The sequence below is a fragment of the Cynocephalus volans genome, chromosome 6 (assembly GCF_027409185.1).
Source record: "Cynocephalus volans isolate mCynVol1 chromosome 6, mCynVol1.pri, whole genome shotgun sequence".
Taxonomy (NCBI): domain Eukaryota; kingdom Metazoa; phylum Chordata; class Mammalia; order Dermoptera; family Cynocephalidae; genus Cynocephalus; species Cynocephalus volans.
Window position 1 is genome coordinate 98,667,115 of NC_084465.1, and position 24,314 is coordinate 98,691,428.

The window sequence follows — 24,314 nt, forward strand, 5'->3', positions numbered from 1 at the left end:
TCACCCCTAACGCCCAGTTCACAAACCCCCTCTTCCAGGAAGCTGTCCCTGATATGACCCTTCAGGCCACTCGAGCCCTGACCCTCATGCCGGGCATGGGACAGGCCAGCGTCTGTCTCCTCCACAGACCCACAGACAGGACATGTCAAGGACAGCTTGTTTGAGATTAGGCCGATGCTGCTGGTCCTCAGGCCTCACTGAGCGGTGCAGCAGGAGCTCAGCATGGAGTAAGGCCTCTATAAAATGGGGGTGCACGGACAGACGTGTGGATGAACGAATGCATGAATGAACAAACTGTATCCGTTTATCTACAAACCAGAAGGCAATGAGGAGACAGCAGCCTGTCACCCACCTGAAACAGAGCAGGCACAAAGCAGGACCCTGCAGACATCGGGTGGGGAAGTGGGGTGGCAGCTCACAGTGGCTTCCCTTGTGACTTTCTGGAATGTAGCATCAAGGTTTTTAGAAAGGCTTTTTGTTTTTATTGCACATCATAAAAAACAGACTGCACCATATTTAAAACGCACAAGGACATACACAAGGATGGGGAGACCCCAACTTTTCTTCTTTTCTGGCCCTCACCTGTGCTCCACTAACAAAGACCATGTTTGTTTTGGGGGCTGCAGTTGTGTTGGGCCCTTGTGTGCTGTCCAGTTTGGAGACTGCTGGTGATGGTGACAAGTGTCTCGGCAGGATGGCTGGGCCAGGAGGGCTGCCCCAAGGGCATGCAGTGAGGGAGCATGGGGACACCTGGTCTACTGGGGACTGGTCTGAGTGCTGAGAAGGAAACAGGCCCAGGCCGGCCAGGGCAGGCTAAACCTGATGTCCAGCTCAGGACAGATTCACAGGCAGTCATGCCTGAGGCTAGGGGACACAGAGAGTGGTGGATGTGAAAGAACCAGGCCTTGCCCCTGCCAGCTGGTAGTGGCTCACTGTTCCCCTGGAACACATGAGGCCCTGCTGGGTTAAGGGAGACACTGTGGGCCCCGAAAGAGGGAGGGGCCAGGGTCCTAAATCCAGTGGGCAACATGCTCCAAATGCCACCCAGGAAGCGGGGTCCAGTGGAGGAAGATCTGGGTCAGTGCTGTGGTCGTTTCACAGGTGCAGAGTAGATGTGGCCCTGAGGCCCCAAGGTGCTGGTGGAGGCCGGATCCATACTGGGAGTCCCAGGTGCTTCCCACAGACGGCCGGCAGGGGCTGCTGATGCTGGGCACAGACCCCTGGGCAGCTGTTGCGGGATGGGGACAGGCGTGGCCCTGTCATTTCCGCTCCCCTTTCTTCTTGCCCGTGGGCCGCAGCCTCTTGCCCTTGAGGTTGTCCTTGCGGGCTGCAGCGGTGGTGAAGGTGATGCAGTGCGCGTCCAGGAAGTCCAGCAGCTTGCCCGTGGCCACATGGATGCCGTTCTGTTTCAGCTGGGCCTGCAGCTCAGCCAGCTCAAAAGGCTGGTACAGCAGCACCTTGCGGTAGAGGGCGGGCTGGGAGCGGATGTAGCGCCTCAGCACCTCCTCCGTGTCCGTGGCCTGCACAGCCATCTGCAACGTGCTGACCCCCGCCTCGGCCTCCTCGGCCTCCCCCGCAGACTCAAAGGCCGTGCCAAACTCACAAGAGGAAGAACTGGAAAGAACCAGACAATGACGTCTCGTGACACCCTTTCTCTCCAGTCCCCTGAGACCAGGAACCTCCCAGCAAGGAGTGGGTTTCTATGGTCCCTGGGAGCCTGGAGTGCGGCTTGGACAACTCCCGGGGCGGTAAGACACCCCTGACAGCACCCCACAGGCCACTGTGTTCCCTAGCACCCCACAGGCCACTGTGTTCCCAAGCACCCCAGCTGGGCTGCCCTGATCAGGCTCCGCTCTCAGCCGGAGAGTCCCAGCCTGCGGGGCCAGAAACCAAGAGTTCTAAAGGGCTGCTGGGGGCTCGGAGGGAACGGCCCTTTAAGGCCGCCTGTGTTTCCTATGGTGCAAACCCAGAAAGCAGGGTTTAGTTTCTGAACATAGGCCATCAGGCCCCACCTATGCCAGCTCTCAGACCCACTGGTCAGAGGACACATGATGCTGCTGAGCCTGTCACTTCTGTCCAGTTACCTCTGTGAGCTGAAAGAGCTGTCACTGCCTTCCACAGAGGTGGCCACAGACTCCTGGGAAGCAGGGAGCTGGGTGTCACCCTCTGGGCCCGGAGCAGCCTCCTCAGCTGGTGACTGGCTCGGGGGTGGGATGCTCTCACTGGGCTGCTTCCTTCGAGGTCGGGGGCCCCTGGTCTTAGTAGGTCCCTTGGACCTTTGGGGCATGGGACCCCTGGGGGCCTCCTGCTGGGTGCGGCCTCTTGCCCTGGGAGGCTTATAGGTCTCGGTGGTGTGCGTCCAGCTGCAGGGTGCCTCCAGGGGCGCCTGTGAGGCCGGGATCTCATCCTCGGAGCCTGACTCCAGGGTCTGGTGAGTATACTGGAATATCTCCTTCAGTTTCAGAACCATCTGGCGTTTAGGCAGAGGACGGACTCCAAACCTGAATGAAAAACAGGTGAAGTTCAGGGCTGAACCACATAGCTTGTCTACACAGTCTATGCTATTTCCACTTTTTAGCAAAGAGCAAGCAATTACCAACAAATTTAATGAATGGCTTTGTGTGACTGAAAGTTTAGATGCCTGACTTTTATGAGCATTCAGAGGTTAGTTCTGTCCTCTGTGTGAACAAAGCTTACTCTAAAGAATATCCCAAAAGAGACGCTCCTGCAGTGTTCTGAGTGATGGTGGTAGCAATGACTTCCCGGGTGCCCACGTTGAAGAGCAGTATTCATTTGGAGGTGATAGTTTTGATGTTCTCTTAAAAAATCAGGTCTCAGGTTATGGCTAGGGTTCCATTCCCATCAACATGGAACATGGAGATTTTGTCGCCCAATGGGTCACCTGAAGGAGTCCCCCTAGTTAGCATCTTGGGGCCCAGGAAATTTGGGAAACAGTGTGTGGAGAAGCCCAGCAGCTTGCCCCATCCCCTGGCAGCCACATATGCCCCCCACAGAACCTTCCTCCCAAGCCCAGGCCAGCTGCGTCCACCAGGCCTGAAGGGACCACATGGTGGATCCTTCCCTTCCAGACTTGCTAAGCCCTGTCATGCGCAGAAGGAAAAAGACCGCTTCTAAGCAAGCTTTGAAGGGCAGCACCCACCTGTCCAGCTCCTTCTTCAGCACTGGGGTCTCCATAATGGAATATCTTGGCATTGGAGTTATGGGCACTTTTGGGGGCAAGTTTTTCGGATCAGCACCTTCTGTAAAACAGAAGCCGCACACATTTCAGCATGAGGGACGTGGATTTACCACTTCTGGTCCTGGTAGTGTCACTAATAACATACTACACATGGAGACAACTCAATCACCATTTTGTTCCACGAAGGCAGGAGTAACCAGCCCCTTCACTGTTTGGAATGGTGTCTTCTGGCGGGAAGGCATGACACGGTATGCATGTACCGTGTCCAACGCTGACAGCAAGTGAAGTGGGCTCTGGGGCTGTTCAACCCAACAGCCCAGCACAAGACTCAATCTTCTGTCAATAAACTTAAAAATGACTTGGTACAAAGTGACACTTTGAGACAATGCACAACACTGATATGCTTCAGGCAGCTTAGACATAGATGTTTTGTAATAATTCAACAATAAAAAGACAAATAACCCAATTTAAAAATGGGAAAAGGATCTGAACAGACGTTTTTCCAAAGATATACGGATAGCCAATAAGCATATTAAAAGATGCTTAACATCATTAGCCAACTGAGATCTCAGATCAAAACAAGATACCACTTCATACCCACTTAGGTGGCTATAATAAAAAACACAGAATAGCAAGTTTTGATGAGATTGGGGAGAAATTGGACCCCTCACACACTGCTGATGGGGACCTAAAATGGTGCAGCCACGTTAAAAAACTGGTGGAAATCTGGTGGTTCCTCAAAATGCCAAACATAGTTACCATACAACCCAGCAATTCCACTCCTAAGCATATACCCAAGAAAAATGAAAACTTATGTTCACATAAAAACTTATACATCAATGTTAATCAGAAGCATTACTCATAATAACCAAAAAGTGGAAACAATCCAAATGTCCACTAACAGATGAATGGAAAAACAAAATGTGGTCTATCCATACAACAGGATATTATTAAGACATAAAAGGAATGAAAGACTGACACATGCTACAACATGCATGAACCTTGAAAACCTTATCCTGAGTGAGAGAAGCCAGACACAAAAGGACACATATTGTATGATTCCACTTATATGAAATGTGCAGATCAGGCAAATCCAGAGACAGAAAGCAGATGAGTGGTCGCCAGGGGCTGGGGAGGGGAAATGGGAGTGACTACTAATGGGTGTGGGGTTTATATTTGAGGTGATGAAAACATCTGGAATTAGATAATGTTGTGATGTTGCACAACACTGTGAATATTAAAAACCACTTATTTAAAAGAGTGAATTTTATGGGAATAAAATGAATAAAACTGTCACTTTAAAAAAAAAACCAGTATCTGAAAGACAAATGGGACAAATTAGGAACATACAGCCTGGTTCTTATCCTTTTATGATCATGGAGCACTTAGTGACCACGATGAAGACAGTAGACTCCGGCTCCTGAAAAATGCAAACAATTCTGCCCATTTCAGAGCTCATGTGGACGCCCACCCCAGATCTGGACAAGGTGCCCAGGTCTCAAGTTTCCTGTGGCAGCTGTTGTCACAGTGCCGCCTGGGAACTGGTTAGTAATGCAAATTTCTGGCTATACTGGGCCCTCCTGAAGCACAAGCTCTGGGCAGGGGTGGGCCCCATGTGTTTAAGGAGCTCTGCAGATGATTCTGGAGCCACTCAAGGCTGAGAGTGTCACCAGAGGCCTAATTACCAGGGACTTCAGGAGGAAATGAGCCCCCAAGTTGCAGGCAGAGGTTTGTCCCCAGCCAGACGTCCTGGCTCCCAGGCGCTGCCTGGTGCAGCCAGCTCTTCCTCTGCTTTCCCTGAAGGTGCCTGGCTGGGAGCAGCAGCGAGAAGGGCTGATACTAGGGGCTCTGATTCTCCCCTGGGACTGAAATGAGCTGGGAAGGGGCATCCCTCCACTTGAGGGGGCAAGAAGGATGGGGGCTCATAGCTTCCCACACTTGCCCATCTGTTTTTGAGGATTTTTTTTTTTTTTTTTGGTGGCTGGCTGGTACAAGGATGGAACCCTGGACCTCGGTGTTATCAGCACCACACTCTAACCAACTGAGCAACCGGCCAGCTTGTTTTTGTATTTTTTTAATTGAGGTGAAATTCACATAAAACATTTTTTAAAGTGAACAATTCAGTGGCATTAAGCACATTCACGATGTTGGGCCACCACCATCATTCTCTGGTCCCACAACATCTTCATCACTCCAGGAGGAAGCCCTGTATCCAGTAAGCAGTCGCCCCTCCTTCCCCTCCCCCAGCCCCAGGCAACCACTGATCTGCTTTCTGTCTCTCTGGATTTGCCTATTCTAGACATTTCATATAAACAAAATCACACAATAAATGACCTTTTGTGACTGGCCTCTTTTGCTCAGTGTGTTTTCAAGGTTCATCCAGGTTGTGGCATGTATCAGTACCTCACTCCTTTTTAGGGCTGAGCAATATTGCATTGCATGGATGGACCATGCCTTGTTTATTCCTTCATCTGTTGATGGAGATTTGGTTCTGCTGTGAACATGCACGTGCAGGTATCTGAGTACATGTGTTCAAATTTTTTTGGATGACTAGGTAAGAGTGGGATTGCTGGGTCCTATGGCCATTCTGTTTAACTTTTTGAGGAACTACATTTGAGGAACTGCCCTATCTTAAAACGCACCTAAGATTGCTGAACAGAGTCACGACCTCTTGCAGGCGCTGGTTCATGTTCTGGAGTGGGATCCACATATATGAATTTTTGACAAGTGCCCAGGTGAACCTTAGGACTTAGCAAGTTTAGGAAACACTGACTTATTTGCCCAAGCAGAGTCTGATGGACAGCAGATTCTCCCTCACTGCGGAGAGGGATCTGGAAGGAAGTAGAAGGGTCTGCCGCAGGTTAGCAGGCCCTTCCGTGTCCCTGGTCCTGGACTTTCATTACTGAGCTCCACTTCCCATAGTGTAAAACCGTACACAGGACGACACCCCTCCCCAGCCCTCTGGCTACTCACTTGGCTTCTCCAATCCTTCTGTCTTCTGAGCTCCATCGGCACTTGGTGTCTGGACTAGATGAAGAGCCTCTGGAGACTTCTCTTCTCCATTCCAGTCATCCCACAGAGCTGAGTTCAAAAAGCTCAGCCTGCTGCTCCCTGGTGAGCTGGCCCATGAGGATTTCTCCCGAGATTTTTTTCGGGCGGCACAGCTTCCTCGGATGGGGGTGGTGCCCAGGAGTCCTGGGGAGCGGCAGTCCCCACTGTCCGGGGCCTCCCTTGCCCTGCTGCTGGGACTGCTGGTGCTGAGGGGGCCAGTGCGCTCCAGGTTCAAGTGGTCAATTGGGATCGGTGAGAGGGGCTCCACCTGCCAACAGCAATCATCAACTGGAATTGGAGAGTCGCTGTCGTGCCGGGGACTGCTGTTTGCCTGGTGGGAGGCCACCTCCTGCTCATCCTCACTGTCCTCAACTTCCACCACTTCGCTTGCTGTGGCCAGATTTGGTAGGCTCGGCCCAGGCGGCGAGCGTTTCTGGAAGTGCCCAGTGAGATCGGCAAGGGCCGCGACGGTGGGATGGGGAGGCAGAGGAGAAGTGCGCTCCTGGCGCCCAGGGTGGGGCCTGGAAGGGCTTCTGTAGACCTGCCATCCGCTGCTGGAAGCTTCTGGAGTGACGGGGTCACGGCAGGGTGGTGGAATCTGGGGCATGATCACTGAGATCTTCTGTGCAGCTTTGCTCACTTGCCTGTTTCCTACGGGGTCCCTGGGCATGTGTAGGGTTGTCTCATCTCCTGAAGTCTTGGCACTGAGGCTTGTGATTTGGGTCTGTGATGAACAGTCACGGCTTCTGCTGACCAGCGGGGTGGCAGGCACCAGCCATGAGGTGTCTGTGGTGTCCTCGTTGGGGCCGCTGTCATGGTCATGGTCACAGTGCAGCCACGGGGCCCCTCTGCGGCCCAAAGAGCCCTGACTCTCCAACTGCCCCTCGTCCTCCTCCTGCAGTGGCATGGCTTCTCTCATCGGTGGGCTTTGGGAATGTTCCTGATCTGCATCGACGTCAATGACTGAAAACAGCTCAGAGGAATTGAGGCTAATTTCTAGAATGTTCCTTTCTTCTGGGGGATCATCAGAAACTGATTTTATTTTGTTTTTTTCTAGCTCTAGCTCTTCATCTGAATCCAATAAAAGGATAACTTCATCTTCTTTCTTCACGCTGGATGAAGAATTCTGAGATCTAAAACTCAAATGGTCAGGGTTTGACTGGGTTAGGTCAATGGATGGAGGTTTTTCTGGGGAAATCAGGACCCCCTTGTTTTTGCATTCCCACATGGAACTACGTTCTTTGCCTTTCTGGCGGCCTGGCTCTTTAGATGACATGAGAATGCTACTGACTCTCCTCTGCTTTGACAGTACAACTACAGATGGTGATTTTGGGGAGCTTACCCTGGAAACTCCACCGTGTGACGGGGGCGTTAATGGAGCTGAATAGATTGCATAATGGGAGTGAAGATGTGACCGGCTGGGACTTCTGCCACAAGGCGGCTGTGACAGGAAGCAGCACCGCTGGGGTGGGGAGTTCTGCCGGGGAGCAACGGGATGGGAAATCTCCGCCCCCCATTTCCCACCGGTGCCACTGTGTTCCTCATGATCACTTGTTATTTGGGATGATTCAGAGAATTCTCTTCGAGTTGATGGAAAGAGCTGTTTAGAATCATGGACATCAACTGGCAGCAAACAGGAGCCTCCTTTTCCCTGTGGCTGGCAGCCCCTGGGAGGGCTGGCCAAGCTAGAACGTCCACAGGTCTCCTTCGGCGCCCCTTGCTCAGGGGTCTTTGCCTCCCACTCCCCATCTGAGTGCTGGCCCTGGAGCGGCAGAATTTCCCAGATGGCTGTGGCCTCCTCTCTTTCTGGCCCAGGTGACTCCATTCGCTCTGCCGTTTCCAGCTGTTCGTCACCCTGGCCACTTGCTAGCACACACCCAGACATCAGACTGTCCTCCCTGAATGGGCCAGTGTCCCTGTCAGTGTCTGACACTCTGTTCCCCTGGAGCAGCTTCCGTTGAGTCGCTGCAAATTCATAAATTTCTTCCATTTCTGCTTCATTCACCTTTTCTCTGTCTTCTTCATGGTCCTCTGATCTCAGCGCGGTCTCTGCTTCCTCCTCTTCGTCCACCCACACTGAGCGCAAGAGCGCCTGGAAGCTCTGTACTCTGCTTCCGCAGTTCTCGTCCTCCTGCTGCTGCTCATCCTCTGAGTCCGGCACGAAGGGCTCTTGTTCACACAGGTGGACAATCTCGCTCACACCGAACCTGCAACACAGAACATTGAGTGTCACCATCACTTTGCAGGGAGGTGACCTTCCAGGCACCTTGGGGTGAGGGGAGCTCAAAGCAGAGTCTCCACAAGGAGGAACAACTGTGACTCGGCCCCAGCCTTCTACCTGCTCTCCATGGACGGCACCGATGCTCTTGCCCAGGAGTACCCCTAGTTCTAGAAACCAGAGACTCCCAATATTTACAGCAAGGGTCACTACCTCTACTGCTACAAATATAAAGGGTGCCTCAAGCTGGGTTTCAGATACTAGGAACTGACAGGGCTGCAGAAGTGGACAGCATGTGCTGCCTTGACAGGCCCTCAAGATGCCGCGCCAGATGCAAAGCACAGCAGCCAGCCCAGGCCACCAGGCATACCAGCCGGCACCTGCTGGAAGGCCCTGGGGTTCAGACAGCACATCTGCAACCTCCGAGGCTGAGCCACTCCTTTCTCAAGAAAGCAGCCAATGGACAACACAGCCCTGGAGCAGCAGGTCTTATCCCAGAGGTCCTCAAGCCTTGTCAGGGTTGGATCACCTTTGTGTGGGGCTGCCTGCCATCTCTCATAAGATACTGGTGTGGACAAGCAGGGAGAGGTGTCAAGCCATGGGAAGTAGACTGAGCATTGCTCTATGTCTGTGTGCTGGGACTTAGTGCTGTTCAGCTCCAGTGGTGGACACTCGAGGAGCAGCAGTGTTTGGGGGCGTGGAGGCCGAGGGCCACTCTCCTATCAGGCCCGGAAAGCTCAAAGCCATGGACTCAGTAGAAACCGCCCCCATCCAGCACTCGGCCCTTCTCTAGGTGTCTGTTCTGGCCCAACTTCCAACTGACATTCCCTGCTCAGGGTCATACCGGTCAGAAACTTGGGATTAAAAAGTACAAACAGGACTCCAAGTCTTGACGGCCGAAGCCCTGACCCTCCCTTGGGCTGTCCATCTCCCATCCTTGCTAGCTACTTGCAAAGGGTGAAGCACATGGAAAAGAAAATCTGGACCTGAGGGCCAGGGAGCTCAGCTCAGGCACCAGGTGGGAAGGACAGCTGGCATCCGCAGTGTAGAGGTAGCTCAGGAATGCATGGGCGGCTTCGGTGCTCACATCGCTTAGCAGGACACGCTGGGTCAGGTCCCCATCTTCCACAGCAGAGAAGCCTTCATTGTTTACCTGAGGGTGGGACACAACAAGAAAGGCTTACTGATCAGACAGCAACACAGACGTAGAGTGTCCTGTGAGTTTCTGGTCTTATGAACAGCCCCGGCCCCAGGAAAAGCCTCAGCCAGTGTCGGTGAATTTTGCTGGCCAGGAATTCTGCAGGTGAGGCTGCAACACTTCTCTGTTGTCAAAATCATATTAGGAACAGATATTCGAGAACCCGGTTAATTTCCTCTTGCTAGACGTGTCAAGGCCTCAAGAGCTTTCTGACAGACTGACAGTGGTTCGCTGGATTCCTGCTGATATTCAAGCCAAACACACATCAGAACGTGTCAGAGCAGAGTCTTTGAGAACATTCGTCAGCAATTCAACCTTAAAGAGACTGATTGTGAGACTTATGGAAATAGAGGAAAGAGGACATAATTCTGGGGAAAAAAAGATTTTCATTCAGCAAAACAAACATTCTGATGTTTCCCAATTCTGAGGTCATCCCCAGATCCCCTCCAGCATGTCTGTGTCTCTCTCACGGGGAGGGAGATGGTGAAAGAGGGGGGTTCTGGCCAGGGACAGGGGACGGAAGGGGAGGGAGAGGGTGTGCTGGCCACCACACTTACATACTGACTGAGGAGTGGACATCGGGCATACAGCACAAACTTGTGGGCGTACAGCACCTCCCCGCTGTCCGTCTGGAACTGCACATCGCTCAGGTGCGGGTTATTGACCATAGCGCTGAAGTTGGCCACCAGCAACCCAAGGGAGAGCTGCAAGGGACAAGGAAGCATGCCATCATTCCATCTGTCCCTGCTTCTCTGAGCCTGTGAAGTCCCCTGACTAAGGTGGTGCTCAGGTGGACAGGGAGCAGACCCTCACTCTCCTCCCCTCTGCAAAATGGTTCCTCAGCTGGGTTCCACCTTTGAGTTATCATGAGGTACTCAGCAATGCGGACCAGCAAGACACCAGATTCTCTCTCAAGTGCTCTGTTACAGAGTATCCCTGACCCCGAGGCAGGGGACTGGCTAGTGGAGAGGAAGGATAGTGCAGTGAGGACACACTTGCAGCACCAGTGGCCCCCAAGCACTGTGCCAGGGACAACCACCAGCCTGATGCAACAGACGAGGACCCGAAGATAAGCAGTTCAGGGACCCTACCCAGAGGAGAGCCCCAAGTCTACCAGGTTGGCCCTTGTGAGAAGTGTTTGGTGACACTGATGTCCTAATGGGATGATGTCCACTCTGATGAAAACCCAACTTCTACCCAATTCATCACAGACACAGAACACTGGACTGTTAGTTGGAGGCCAGGCCTGGCCTTGCTCAACTCTGAAGCCCTGCCCGGGACCCACTCACAGAAGGGCACAGTAAGTCCTTAAAGGAAGAGTCCCCAGAGCTGATGCCTGACGGAGGCAGCCACATAGACTGACCCCTCTGCACTCCTAGGACACAGGGGGTTCTGGGGCTTGCCTACAGAGCTCACGACAAAAGGGACAAAGACTTGGTGGCAGTGCCCCAGGAGGGGAGCAAGAGGCTCTTATGGGCTCCCTCCCAGCTCTGCCCGAAGGCTTCCAATCTGTGTCATTTTCCTGGGAAGCAGAGACACTTTTTGAGAGGCCAGTGGGCTCGGGAGGGGCCTGCAGGCCAGCAGTGAGCTGGCCTCACCCGTCACATGAGGAGCAACAGCAGCCAAGACCACAGCACAGGTCATGGTGGGAGAAGCCCCAGTCCTCACCGAAGCATGGCCACCCCTCTCTGGGTGCTTCTCCTCGGAGGGCAGGACAAACCCGGTCAGTGGAAGGCTGGTGGGCACCATATCCAACCCTGAGGGAAGGAACCACAGGTTAGGAGAATGTCACCTCCCAGCAACGCCAACTGCCCAGCAGACGGCATCGACTGCAGGCTCAGTGGGACCCAGAGGTGCCCAGGAGGTGCTTGTTAGCTGGGAACATCTTAATTTAAAGCAAAACCCCCCAAACCATTTTTACCAGCCCCACCTCCCCCTGGGCAACAGGGAGGTAAAAGGATAGAAAAACAGACAAAATTAGCCCAAAGGATCACTTGCTGTGGGCAGATGGCTCTGTCTTTGGTTAAAGTTTAAGGAAAATTGTAACAGGCTTGCCCAGATCACATTCATCTTTGAGAAGAAACGAAAGCACCCAAGAGATAACACGTTCTCCCGCCAGCTCAGGTCTGGGCAGCCGTTGCAGCAGCACAAGGCCTGGACTAACTCAGACACAGGGAGGGGAGGTCCTCAGGGGTGTGGGGGTGCAGGGTGGGGGTGCTGGCCTAAGCATCCTGTCCAGAGTCTCACCTGTGGCCCCTCCCAAGCTGGCCAGGCCCCCACTGCTGGGCCGAGGGCTGGCACTCAGCCCCTCCCCTGCCAGGTCCACCAGGTCCTGCAGGGCCTGGCGTTCCCTCTGGCTGGCAGATGGTGATGGGTCTCTGGGGCCATGGACCACAGCGGGGCTGCTGTGGAGAACAGGTGACCCTTGCACGCCCTGCTCTGGCTGCTCAGGTGGCACCAGTGGCAGCATGGGCTCCTGCGTGAGACCCTGAAAAAAGCCAGAAAGCCAGAGTGACCGTGTGGCCGCTGTCACCAACACGTGCACTGCAGTGGCCATCACATGCAGTGTGGGTGGCTGGACCTCAAACCACAGAAGAGGGTGACAGCTGTGGTGGCACGAGGGTATCCAAGGTGCCAGTCACAGCCGGAACAACCCTGGGAAACTTTTCCCCATCACTGCGTGTCAACGGGCTTCTCCGTCACAGCTCTGGCCGTGCAGGAAGGTTTATCGGTGAGCCAGAAAGAGTCAGGGCTAAATAGCCTGAGGCAGGTAGGTCCTGACTCCAGGAGCAGCGGCTGCAGATCGTCTGGGGTGCACATTTAGGATGCAGGTTGCTGGACTTCCTCCCAGGAGTGGTGCCTGGGACTCTGCATTTTAAGCACACCCTCCAGGAACATTCTCCTAAATTTGGGAACCAGGGTCCTCCCTATTCTTACCAGAAGAGCCATGTAGTTGCTGCAGAGAGATGAGTTACAGCTGACGATGCCCCTTGGGCTTCCTCTCCCTCTTCTGGGACTTTGTGTCACCCAGCCATTGCTGTCCAGAGCTGCAATTCTGGAACTACCTACCTCTCCCCAAATCCACCCCCATGTGTGCCCGGAGGGGGAGGGCTCACCTGGGCAGGCCGCTGGGGCACGAGGGGAGGGACCAGGCTGGCCGTGTAGAAGAACTCCACAGCCCTGGCTCCAGTCAGGGCACTGCCCTCCCATAGCAAGGGCCGCCTTCCTTCGGGCTGTCGCAGGCACCAGCCTGCCTGTGGCAACTCTTCCTTCAGCATCCTGCTGGCAGGGAGTGGTGGCGTGCTGGACAACTCCACTTCCTCTGACAGGAGCAGGGCCACACGATCTTCTATTTGTCTACCTGTGGTCTTGGAGTCCTGGACTAACAGCAGCGGGGGGGAGACCAGGGGCTTCTTCCTGCGACATTTCTTCTCTAGAGAACAAGAGAGGTGACACAGTCAAGTGGTGGAGCCGTCCATTCACCCTGGAGCCTGGGGTGGTGACAGGGAGCAGCGCGGAGCCACAGCTCCCAGTCACATGTACCTGCACCCAGTCTCGTCCTCTCGGAAAAAGCACTTTCCAGTCTGAGTGCCGGCACAGATGGACTCTGCTCCATCTCAGATCGGGACAGAGCCAAGGCCACCAGTAGGTCTTCAGATGGCTCCTCAGGCTGGTCCACCTTCTGCCTCTTCTGTGGTCCCTTCCTGTTGGTGGCACCTTTCCGTTTCAAACCTCCAGCCTGCTTGCTGAAGCTAAAAGACCTCCAAAGAGAAAAATTAGTGAGGGCTGGAGGTGCCTCCACGTCATCTTCTGAGATGGTTCCCTGCAGGACCAAGAGGGCTGGCCTGTTCTCCTCTGTGAGTTCGGGAGCTAGGGACAGACATGGACCCATCGTACAGAGGCCTCATGTGAGCCCACTCGACCCCAGGCCAGAAGTCCAGCATGGCCAAGACACAGGAGAGTCTGGGTCCTCTCATGTGGTGGTACCCAGTGGGGTCTTGGCAGATGCACCAAGCCATCAGTGTGACCTGCACACTCTGGAAAGTGGCCAGACCCTTCCTGTGGAGTCAACACTTGAACCTGAGTCAGCTCCCTGGATTCCTACCAGGTTCTGCCACTGACACTTCAGAGGCCCGTGAGGCAGGCCTGGCCACACAGGCCACAGAAGGAACCCTTCCCTCCTGCAGGGGCCCCAAAGTGGTGCCTTTGCCCAGGGCCTGAAGGAAGAGACCCTCAGATTAGGCCACCAGCACGGCCAGCTGCCTCGGGAGCCAGTGTGCAGCAACTCACTTGGTTTGGAGATGAACCCAGAGGATCTTCTGGCTGGAGGGCACCTAGGCTCCTGGACAGATAAGGAGGGTAATGGGAGAAAGGAACTTTGAAACTGCAGATGCGGCCTGCCTGCCAGTAGCTGTGGTCAGGCCTCTGGCTTCTGCAAAGCCTGTGCTCTCCACTGGGCTCGGGTTCTCAGGCATCATCTCAGAGGGTCTCAGTGAGCCCTAACTTAGTCCAAGCTTCCTGGGAGCTAGGATGATAACCACAGCCTCCAAGGGAGAAAGGAGCTGTCCCAGCAGCCCAGGTCCCCCGCCTCTGTGAGTGAGGCAGCTGCTGTGGCTGCACCTCCAGCCAGCAGGCGGGCCCTGCGCTGAGGGGACAGCATGGGAGGGGGCAGGGGCTGGTGCACGGGTGCTCTGATGGCCTCAGAGTCCCAAACACCTAGGCTGGGCCTCAGGGGAGGGGCGGTTCAAAGTCTCCATGCAGGTGGCCAGTTCTTGTAGCTTTCTCCTCTAAAGACCTTCTAGAAGAACCCACACATCTTGAAGGTATTTTAATGCAGACATATTTTATCTGAGCGGACAGTTTCAGTGTGGTCCTGCCAGGAGGCAAGCAGTGGCTGAGATCACGTCTATTCTAAGGGCCTCGAGGCTTCCAATCCTACAATGCTGCGGCAGAAGCACTAAATATAGGTAGGCTCCTGGCCAAGAGAACCCACCTCTGCCCCTGTGGTCTCAGGCTGGCCAGCTCAGCTGCTGGAACCCGAGTGCAAGGCAGGGGCCGGGACACACAGACATCAGCCTTGGCCTTCTCTTCGCGCTCGACAGTGTTAAGGGGAAGAAGTCCACACCTAGAGAAGTCCAGGGCCCATGCTGCCTCTGCTCCCTGTAGAGCTGGGGTCAACCCTGGCATCCTCGGTGGCAAGTGCGGAGCAAGCTGACCCTCCGCCACCCATGTGGTTTGCACACAGAGATCTAGTTTCCCAGCCATCAAAGAGGCCTCCTATTTTAACACTTAAGAATTCATTCATGGGAATTAAAAAAAAAAAAAAAGGTACTATGGTTCTGGGTCACCAACTCTGAACTGCTGAATAAGCTTACAATATCAGTCCAAAAATCGGACTGAGATGGAAATCATGCTGGTCAACAAAGCAATGAGGTCAAGCAAACGGCAAGTTCTTAGATGCTCTAGTGGGTACGTAAGGTCATGAGGTTGGAAACACCTCAGGAAGGATGTGGAGGAAACCAGTCCAAATGTTCCTTTCCACAAACACACGGGAATGGGCCATTTCAAAGCCTTCAAGGATGCAGAATCTGTCCCCTCCACACTCCCTTCCAGACTGTGCCCAGTCTCCTCCTCCCGTGTTTCATTTCCAGAATAAAAGAGGGCTCTATTTTCCTCCAACACTATAAAAAGCTTTTTTAAAAAAACAAATCAAGTACAAACAGCATTACTTGGCTGCTTTGGTTTTCCTCTTTTTCACTTGACTCACCTGGACAGTGGTGGGCTGCTGCCCGCCTCTGGCTGAGCTGCCTGCTGCCGCACAGCCTGCAGCAGGAGCTGGGGGCCCACCTCCATCTTTACCGCACACTGTTTCAAGTGACTGACTCTGCTCTTTAAGGTGAGAAACGGTCTGCCACAAATTGGGCATTCAGGGATCTGAGGTGCAGAAGGTCTTAGCACCTTTTCAGCCTCATCCAGGCACCTGGAGGAAGACAGTAAATACAGGAGATCCACCCTCCCCAGTGATGCGGATCATAGCAAACGTGGATCCACATCAACATGGACATGCTGTGGCCAAGGCATGTTCCCCAAAGCAAATCCTCTTCACACAGCCTGTACGTCTCCTGTAGTCAGCTGGCAGATACTTCATTTAGGTATGGGTTAGCAAAGGTGGGTAAAGAAAGCAAAGATAGATTCAACACAGAGTTACATCATGACCCAGCAATTCCACTCCTAAGTGTGTACCCTAAAGAAATGAAAACAGGCACTCAGATACATGCTCAAAAGCATGTTCATAGCAGCTCTAGTCACAGTGCCCAAAAGGTGGAAACAATCCCAATGTCCATCAATGGACGAAAGAATGAACAGTATGTGGTTTAGCCACACAATGGGATATTTTTCAGCCATAAAAAAGAACGAAGGGCCAAGCCCATGGCGCACTCGGCAGAGTTCAGCGCTGGGAGCGTGGCAACGCTCCCACTGCGGGTTCGGATCCTATATAGGAATGGCCGGTGCACTCACTGGCTGAGTGCCGGTCATAAAAAAAGACAAAAAAAAAAAAAAGAACGAAGTATTGATACACACTACAACATGGATGAACCCTGAAAACATTAAGTCGAGTGAAACAGTATAGACACAAAAGGCCAAGTACTGAGTGATTCCACTTACACGAAGTGTCCAGAACAGGCAAATCCATGCAGACAGAAAGTAGATTAGTGATCACCAGGGGCTGGAGGGTGGGAGAACGGGGAGTGACTGCTAAAGGGTCTGGGGTTTCTTCTGGGGGTGAGGAAAATAATCCAAAATTGATCGTGGTGGTGGTCGCACAACTGGGAACATACCAAAAGCCAGTAGATTGTAACTTTAAATGGGTGAATTATATCTTAGTAATTTTTAAAAAGGGCAGGTTGACAACAGAACTGAGGTGCTATCGTGATGGTAAGGTGTCTTGAGATTCCCATACAGCCACAGCGTGCCCTGGGCTCTGATCATACACGCGGGAGAGGCGATGGCCTCAACTGCTCCCACCTGTTCATGTGCTGCTCCCTCCGTGTCACATTCATAGCTGAGAGGTTCTTTTGACAGATCTGGCAGAAGAACAACCCCTTCTCCTCCAGGCTATCACCATGTGCAGATGTTCCTTCCCGTCCAAATTCCTGCTGCAGGGCCAAGGCCACTGCAGCATCGCTCTCTGTGGCAGGGAGCTCAGGCCCATACCCTGTGGAAAAACACCAACAATCTATGAGGATAAGCTCCAAAGACAAGCTCACCCTCGGGGCACGAGGAAACCAGAACCCAGCACCATCCTGCCAGCCTGGTCACATGGGCAGTGTCCAGTGAGCACTAAATGGGGCTCCTGGAACAATACTTCTCAAACTCTAATGTGCACACGATCACCTGGGCATCTTGTTAAAAATGCAGGTTCAGGTTCAGGGGGATGGACTGACTCTGGTTTTGAGATGGCTTCCAAGGCAGCCCATCTGATACTGCTGGAGCAACACTCAGCAAGCATGAGACATACGCCCTGAGAACTTCATAAATTCCCAAGTTCTTGGAGACGACTACGGCCTACTGTGCCTGCTGCCAAAGCCAGAGAAGCAGCACAACTTCATTTCAATGCCCTATTTGTTTTTTTAACAAAGAAACGGCTTATCTCTTCCTGAGCATTTGCTGGGTATGCTGTGCAGACACATAGAGCACTGAGTTAAACACAGGGCATGTACTGGGCGCACCCACTGGATGAGCAACTCCTGTGCACCCCACATGTGCCACGGGGACTCCACATGTGCCTCAGCAGATGTCAAATCACTGCATGTTGTGGACCTCTGGGGCGGCCTGAGAACCCTCAGAGCCTCACCACAAGACCTGCAAGTGCAGCACAGGGACTACACGTGTGTATCTGTGGGCCTGTCAGCACGGTCTCTCCCGATCTCTTTTCCTTTTGTATGTTTTCATCAGAGCTGAGGATTGTATTGTTTAAGGGATAAAGAATAGGACCACCTGACATTATTTGCCTCTTGGGGGTGCAACACGAAGCTCACAGCCCCTGTGAGGCTCTGTTGCCAAACCACCGAACCTAGAGCCGAGAGGCCTCTCCTTTACTCACAGTGGGCCAGCAGTACCAGGGCCACAGGAAGGGATTAAATGACACAATGAAGAAATAATCAAACAAATCCAGAAAGTGGGAAATCTTATAAGACAACTACTCTGGACTCTTCAACAAATTAGTATTAAAAAATAGACAACAGGACGACTGTTCTAGAGTCTAGACCTTAAGAGACTAATGAGCTATTGCAATATGCAGTGCACAAACTTATACTGAATCCTTGCTCAGAAAACAAAAACAGAAACCAGCTATAAAAGATATCCTTGGGACAACTGGGGAAATTTGAACATGATTGGATACCAAGCAATATTATGGACTCAGGCATTATAACACACTCTGGTTATGCAGCAGATCTAGGGATGAAGTGTTATCACCTATGTTCAAACGATACAAATGTGTATATTTACAGAGACATTAAAAATATATAACAAAATGTTAAGAATTGTTAAATCTACGTTGAGGGTATGTGGGATTTGTTGTATTTTTTTACCTTTCTATAAGGGAAAATTTCATAATAAAAAGCAAAAGTGAAAAAAAAAAAAGAGGAAGAGGTACCTTGTCAAAGAAGCTAAGTGACAAATGACCCAAGGGACCCTTCATGTTCTGGCTAGGTCCAATGAGGTGGCAAAGGTAAGACACGAGGCACAGGGCCTGCCCACAGCAGAAGCACAGCGGACACAGCTCCTTTCTGCCTCCCTTCCTCCAGTGTTACTACTTATCTCTGAAAGACAGAAACACACTCATACCGTTCCCCGCCATCATCTCCTCTGGAGGGCCCTTTGGGACATTTTCTTCCAGTGTGGCCTTGATGGAGCACTCTTCTGAAGCATGCTTCAAACGCTCAGGGTCTGCTCTCTTGAACTGCTGCATTCGCTGTAGGACCAGCTCGGCCATGCGGGGTTTGGAGGGACTTGGCACCACTGTCATCAGACAGGAAGGAGGGTGCCGGGGGTCACTGTTGGGAGCACTCTCTGGCAAGGAGGAAAAAATTCAAAAGCATCTGTTGTAGCTGGAGAAATAAAAAACTTTTCCACCAGATACAGATTAGACCCAAGTTTCAAAGGGGTCCTTTATCAACTACTTTAGGTTTGACTCACAAGTGTGAATAGGACTGTTTGCTTGTTGGTAACCTCACTGTTTGTGGCCTTATAGACATAAATCAGTGATAGGAAGGGAACGGGGAGTGACTGCTAATGAGCATTGGGTTTATTTTTGGAGCGATGAAAATGTTCTAAAATTAGGTAGTGGTGGCAGCTGCACAATTCTGTGAATATACTAAAAACTACTAACTGTACACTTTAAAAGCGTGAATTTTATGGAATGTGAATTATATCTCAATAAAGTGGTTATTAAAGAAATATTAATAACAAACGTTTCTCTTTCTAGACAGGAAGTTTCCTTTAACTTGGAATCCACAGATGGCCTGCAGTGGGGATCCGTGAGCCCCCTGAAGTTGTGTCAGTGTCGCAGGTATGTGGAGTGGGTGAGTAGGGTTTTCTGGAGAATTGTACATAGCTTTCACCATACTCACAAAGGGAGCATGAGGGACCAGTAGTGTTTTAGCAACATTACCAAAGCCTTACAACCATCTCTGCCAGCTAAAACTTACCACCACTCTACTGAGGGGTGATGCTGACCAATACCAGAAAAAAAAAATTATTGTTATTTCAGATCAGGAAGTGAAGGTGAAGAAAATTTAGAAACAGAAAGCAAGAGCACAAAGAGCCTGCACTGTATTATATACGCAAGGCTGCTTTTCAGTTCTGCATGAGGAATGCATGCTAAGCACACGGCTCAGTATACCAAGAGCAGCAGGGCAGAAAAAGGCTTTAAACAAAAACAGAAACCAAAAAAAATGAAAAGAAAAGAATAAAAGGTCTTTGGAGGAAAGGAGGGAAGTACCTGAAGATCTCCTGGGCCTTAAACCTGCACGCACGGCAGCCTAACCCTGTTGGCTGGCTCATTCCAACCTCCCCACTTTGGAAAGAATGTGAGAAAATGAGAGCAGCAGGATTATTTTCTTGTTTATGTAACACGTGTCAAGTACACAATGTAAGCATTCATAGTAAATTCAGAAAGAGCAGAGGGCTCTGCACATGATCATGTGGAAAATTCACACGGGTTATATTTTTTATGACTATTATTTAAAACAGGAGTCTGGGGGCTGGCCCATGGCTCACTTGGGAGAGTGTGGTGCTGATAATACCAAGGCCACGGGTTTGGATCCCTATATGGGGATGGCCGGTTAGCTCAGTTGGGAGAGCATGGTGCTGACAACACCAAGTCAAGGGTTAAGATCCCCTTACCAGTCATCTTTAAAAAAAAAAAAAAGCAGGAGTCTATAAACTAGGGCCCCAAAGCTGGCTGCCTGTTTTGTAAATAAAGTTTTATTGGCACATGGCCACACCCATTCATTTACATATTGTCTCTGGTCACTGTCTCACTACAACAGCAGAGTTGAGTAGTTGCAACAGGGAAAGTATAGCCTACAAAGCCAAAATATTTACTATCTGACTTTTTCCAGAAAGTTTTCCAAACCTTGGTTTAAAATAGCAAATCGGGGCTGGCCCGTGGCTCACTTGGGAGAGTGTGGTGCTGCTAACATGAAGGCCACGGGTTTGGATCCCATATAGGGATGGCCGGTTAGCTCATTGGGTGAGCGTGGTGCTGACAACACCAAGTCAAGTGTTTAAAAGATTCCCTTACCGGTCATCTTTTAAAAATAAATAAATAAATAAATAATAAAATAAAATAAAATAGTACAAATCACCTCTGGTTTGCTCTCTGGAAAGATCTGGCAGTGGTTCTTGACTGATTACCTGTCTGTGTGCTCTGTGCTCTTTCCCAAAGCACAGGCTGATCTGGAGCAGGAGCAAGCACACCTCCCCCTCCATTCACAGTGACAGCTGGTTTACTTTCTTGCGACTTGGTTGCTCCTTGCTTTTTAGTCCTAGGGGCCTGGCTGCCAGATTGAGGTTTCTTCTCCGCAGGGCCTTGAAGAGTTTTGCTCTTGCTAGCAGTTCGTTTAGTCCTTTTTAATTTGTTTCCTATCTGAGTGCTGTTTGAGGCCTTTTGTGTCTTCCTTTCTCCTGACACTTCCTTGGTTCCATTTTTTCTCACCCTTTGGAAGAAGCTCGCACAGAGTTCTTTAAAATCATCGTCTGACTCATCCATCGTCTGACGAGGTTAAAGGGTTTCAAGCGGTCTTTAGAGGAGTAAGGGTCAATCTGGGGGTTTGTACACAGATGAGAAAGTGAACACGAGTGTGAGCCTAGCCAAGCCTCATTCCCACTTATAGCTCCATTAGGGCCCCATCTACTTCTCACTGAGATACTTGGAAAGTTGGCACAACTGAACAAAAAGTTCTGTTTTCCTCTCTATAATGACTTAAATATCTGTCTTCAAACTGGGCCCATGGTTAAATAACATGTTTAGAGCTTCCCTCTGCTAAAGTTCACAATTGAGAGAATGTTTTATTGTCCAATTGAGGCCTTGGAGACAGAATACATAAGAACTTGATGCTCAGGTGATTCTCCAAGATCTCCATGGTGATGCAGCACAATTGGTTCATTTAATTTCACATCTGTGGAAAATCAAAAGCACCTAAGTGTAATTGGACAGATATTGCCATTTTTTTCCAGGAAGATACAAGAGCATGCAGGGTATGGGAAAAGTCTTCAGAGTGACAATACTCCTGTCAAATACTCAGTACAACCCGGTTAACACAGTCTAATTGTCTCACAGGACGTCACAACACAACAGAGGAGAGGGATGTAGAAACCTGTCAATGCATATTCTTCCACAGGCAGAAAAATACAAGTATGTGCATCTTGGGAGAGTGTTGTTTTTACTAAAATTTGGGGAACAAACCCCATGAAGAGCAGTCACCACAGAAACAAGATGATCCCCAAATCTAGGAAAACTATCTCCTACACTGTCCTAAGGCCCCCAGCTATTAGAGGCTCTATTAGTAAACAATGCAGCCTGAGAAAAAGAAAAAGAAAAGTATATGCCCCTGAACACTCAGGAGGAGAGAAAAGACCAATTTTCTCTATCCTCTCAGCCCAACAAGAGCTCTCCAAACCCAGACAACTAGAACACTGCCTATATGCAAGGGTTGGGCCTTATGGGCATGATTATTTACTTTGGCACACACCTTAGTGGAGTACAAAAATCAAAACTGAATGATCCAATGGCAGAAGTTCTTCATTTAAAATACAATAATTCAATCTCTACTGTCCAAGTAATCTGGCTAATCATTTAGTTTTCCAGAGCTGGGCAGATACACCTACCTAGAATCTACTTTGTATGACTGGCTCATTCTCATCTTCCTCTTTAGAGGAACTTCCCCTAATCCTTTAAGTGGACACTCTCCACCCCCCATTATTCTTCATCATCACAGTTTTCACAATGGCACTTATCACAGGTTATAGTTACATGGAATAGATAACATTTAATGAATGCTTACTGTGAGCCAGGCACTATTCCAACGTTTTTCAAATCTTCAATTCATTTAATCCTTCCAATAGTCCTAGAAAGTGGAATCTATTGTCATCCTTCCTTTACAGCAAGGAACCAGGCACAAGCAGAATGAAGAACTGGCTCAAGTCCACACAGCTTTTGAAGTGGCAGAGCTGGGATCACACCCAGGCGGTGCTGTTCCAGAGTACGGGCTCTTATATTATTATTCATTGACTTAATATCTGTCCCCCACTAAGCTCAACACTTCAGGAGGGCACAGGTTCATCTATTTTACTTTATATTCTCTTTGGCTGATACAGTGCCTGACCTGTAATTAAGTGCTAGACAACTATTTATTGAATTCATGAACTGCAAAGAGTTTAGTATAATCTGAGTGATGAGAAAGTGGTAGGAGAGAAGCCTGCAGGGAGAGGCAGAGATCAGTTCACAAGGGCCTGGAACATCAGGCTAAGCAAACTGAATTTTATCCTGTCGGATGTGGGAAGCGGCTAGAGAAAATTCCATCCTCCACAATGGTATTGAGTCTTCATGTCTCTGTTGATTCAACAGTCCATCTCCTATAGGTGCTCAGTCAATATGACATAACGGATTCTACAAGGCTGAAGTTTCCAGAGGGTAGGAGACTTGTGCCTCCTCACCTGGTACCCACCCCGGCGCCCGGCTCACAGCGGCCGCGGAATGAATGAATGGATGTGGCAAGGCAGACCCTCCCGCCCCCAACCCGGCGACCTACAGAGAGTGAGCTGATGGATCCGCCTGGGGAAGGACTGCCAAGGACTCTAAAGCCAGACGGAGGATCCCGATCGCTGGACTGGCCCCCTGGCCGTGACCACCGTGGGTATCCGGATCCACCCCGCCTCCCTCCAGGCGGGCCCCGGCCCTTTTCCACCCCTGCCCCTCCGCCGCGGCTGCAGGCCTGCCGAGACTAGAGGTGCAGCGAGGGAGGCGGGCGAGAAAGGCTCTTCTCCCTCAGGAGAGCGAGAACGGCCCGAGGTGACAGGACCTCCTCCTCCCGGGTGCAGACTCCCAGCCCCAGAGCCCGGCTCCTCCTACCTCCGGCGCCGCCGCGGCACCTTCTCAACGGAGAGCCGCGCGCCTGCGCATGCGCCGCCCGGCGCCCCCGCGGATAATTGCGTGTGCGCAGGCGTAGAGCGGTGCCGAGGTTCGCTTCCCATTTTCCCCCGCGGCCCCTGGGGCGGGCGCGCGGTGGAGAGCGTTTCCGGATGGCGCGAGGTGGGGCGCAGCGGAAGCGGCGCCTGACTGGCTGCGCGGTAGCATCTTGCGTCCGAGTCAAGTCTGTTGAGAGTTGAAGGGGAGTCGGGGTGAATTTGGGGCACTGTGGCCGTTTTAAGAGAAAGTCTTGCTCCACCATAGTTCACTCACGGTACAGTGGCGACCCCCTCGGAGCGCCCTTGCCTGTGGTGCAGACCGGAGTAAAGAGAGTGAGGGATCTTGGAGAGGCTCCAAATGTGGCCTGACGGGGCCGGGGCGCGGTAGGGTGGGGGTGGAGGCTTCCTTCCCGGAGGGGATGGCGTGAAAGTGGAGGCCTGGTGGTGGGACGGCGTTAGCTGCGTGCATAGCCTTGGAGGTGACACCCAAGCTCCTCAGCCTGGCTGCTGCAAAGGGATCAAGGGCTGGAGGGGAAAGTGAGGCTGGAGAGGTTCGCCGCGGGCTGAAATTTGAGGGACTTCATAAATTGTAGTAAGGGTTTGAGCTTCCAGCCGGGGTCACGGGGAGCCACTGAAGATTTTGTTTTCAAAGACCATTTTGATTGCAGTGTGCAAATGGAGGCAGGATTGGAGGTCAGGAGACCCGTTAGGAGGCTGCTATAATCTAGGTGAGAAATGAGTGTGACCCGAACTGGGAGGTGGAGGGCAGAGAATGGAGAAGGGTTAAGATGTTAGAATTGTCATGGCCCAATCGTTTGTTATGATGTGTAGGTTTCTGGTCTGAGCAGCTGAGTAGAATGTGGTCCCCATCACTGAAGTAATGGACACAGGAGAGTGTGAGGAATAGATTTGGAGGGAAGATAATACACTTAGTCTTTTTTTTTTTTAAGGTA

At 51.5% G+C, this 24,314-nt stretch overlaps 1 protein-coding gene across 5 annotated transcripts; it reads right to left on the minus strand.

The window, feature by feature from the left end:
- Window positions 1-459: 459 nt before the first annotated feature.
- SLX4 (SLX4 structure-specific endonuclease subunit) lies at window positions 460-23,335 on the minus strand. Of its 5 annotated transcripts, none has more exons than XM_063100075.1 (15): window positions 23,306-23,335; window positions 20,590-21,353; window positions 18,517-18,741; window positions 16,693-16,882; window positions 15,434-15,646; window positions 13,210-13,427; window positions 12,783-13,099; window positions 11,914-12,154; window positions 11,335-11,423; window positions 10,224-10,370; window positions 9,455-9,621; window positions 6,173-8,457; window positions 3,161-3,260; window positions 2,085-2,501; window positions 460-1,614 (listed from the first exon to the last, which is right to left on the minus strand). In XM_063100075.1, exons 2-15 carry the CDS (start codon window positions 20,942-20,944, stop codon window positions 1,260-1,262), a joined length of 5,319 nt encoding a protein of 1,772 aa, XP_062956145.1. In that variant the 5' UTR covers window positions 20,945-21,353; window positions 23,306-23,335; the 3' UTR covers window positions 460-1,259. The 5 variants fall into 5 exon arrangements, with proteins under 5 accessions (XP_062956145.1, XP_062956143.1, XP_062956146.1 ...); XM_063100073.1 differs by lacking the exon at window positions 23,306-23,335 and adding an exon at window positions 22,986-23,203; XM_063100076.1 differs by lacking the exon at window positions 23,306-23,335 and adding an exon at window positions 22,239-23,203 and having other exon boundaries at window positions 13,210-13,418.
- Between the last annotated feature and the right edge of the window lie 979 nt (window positions 23,336-24,314).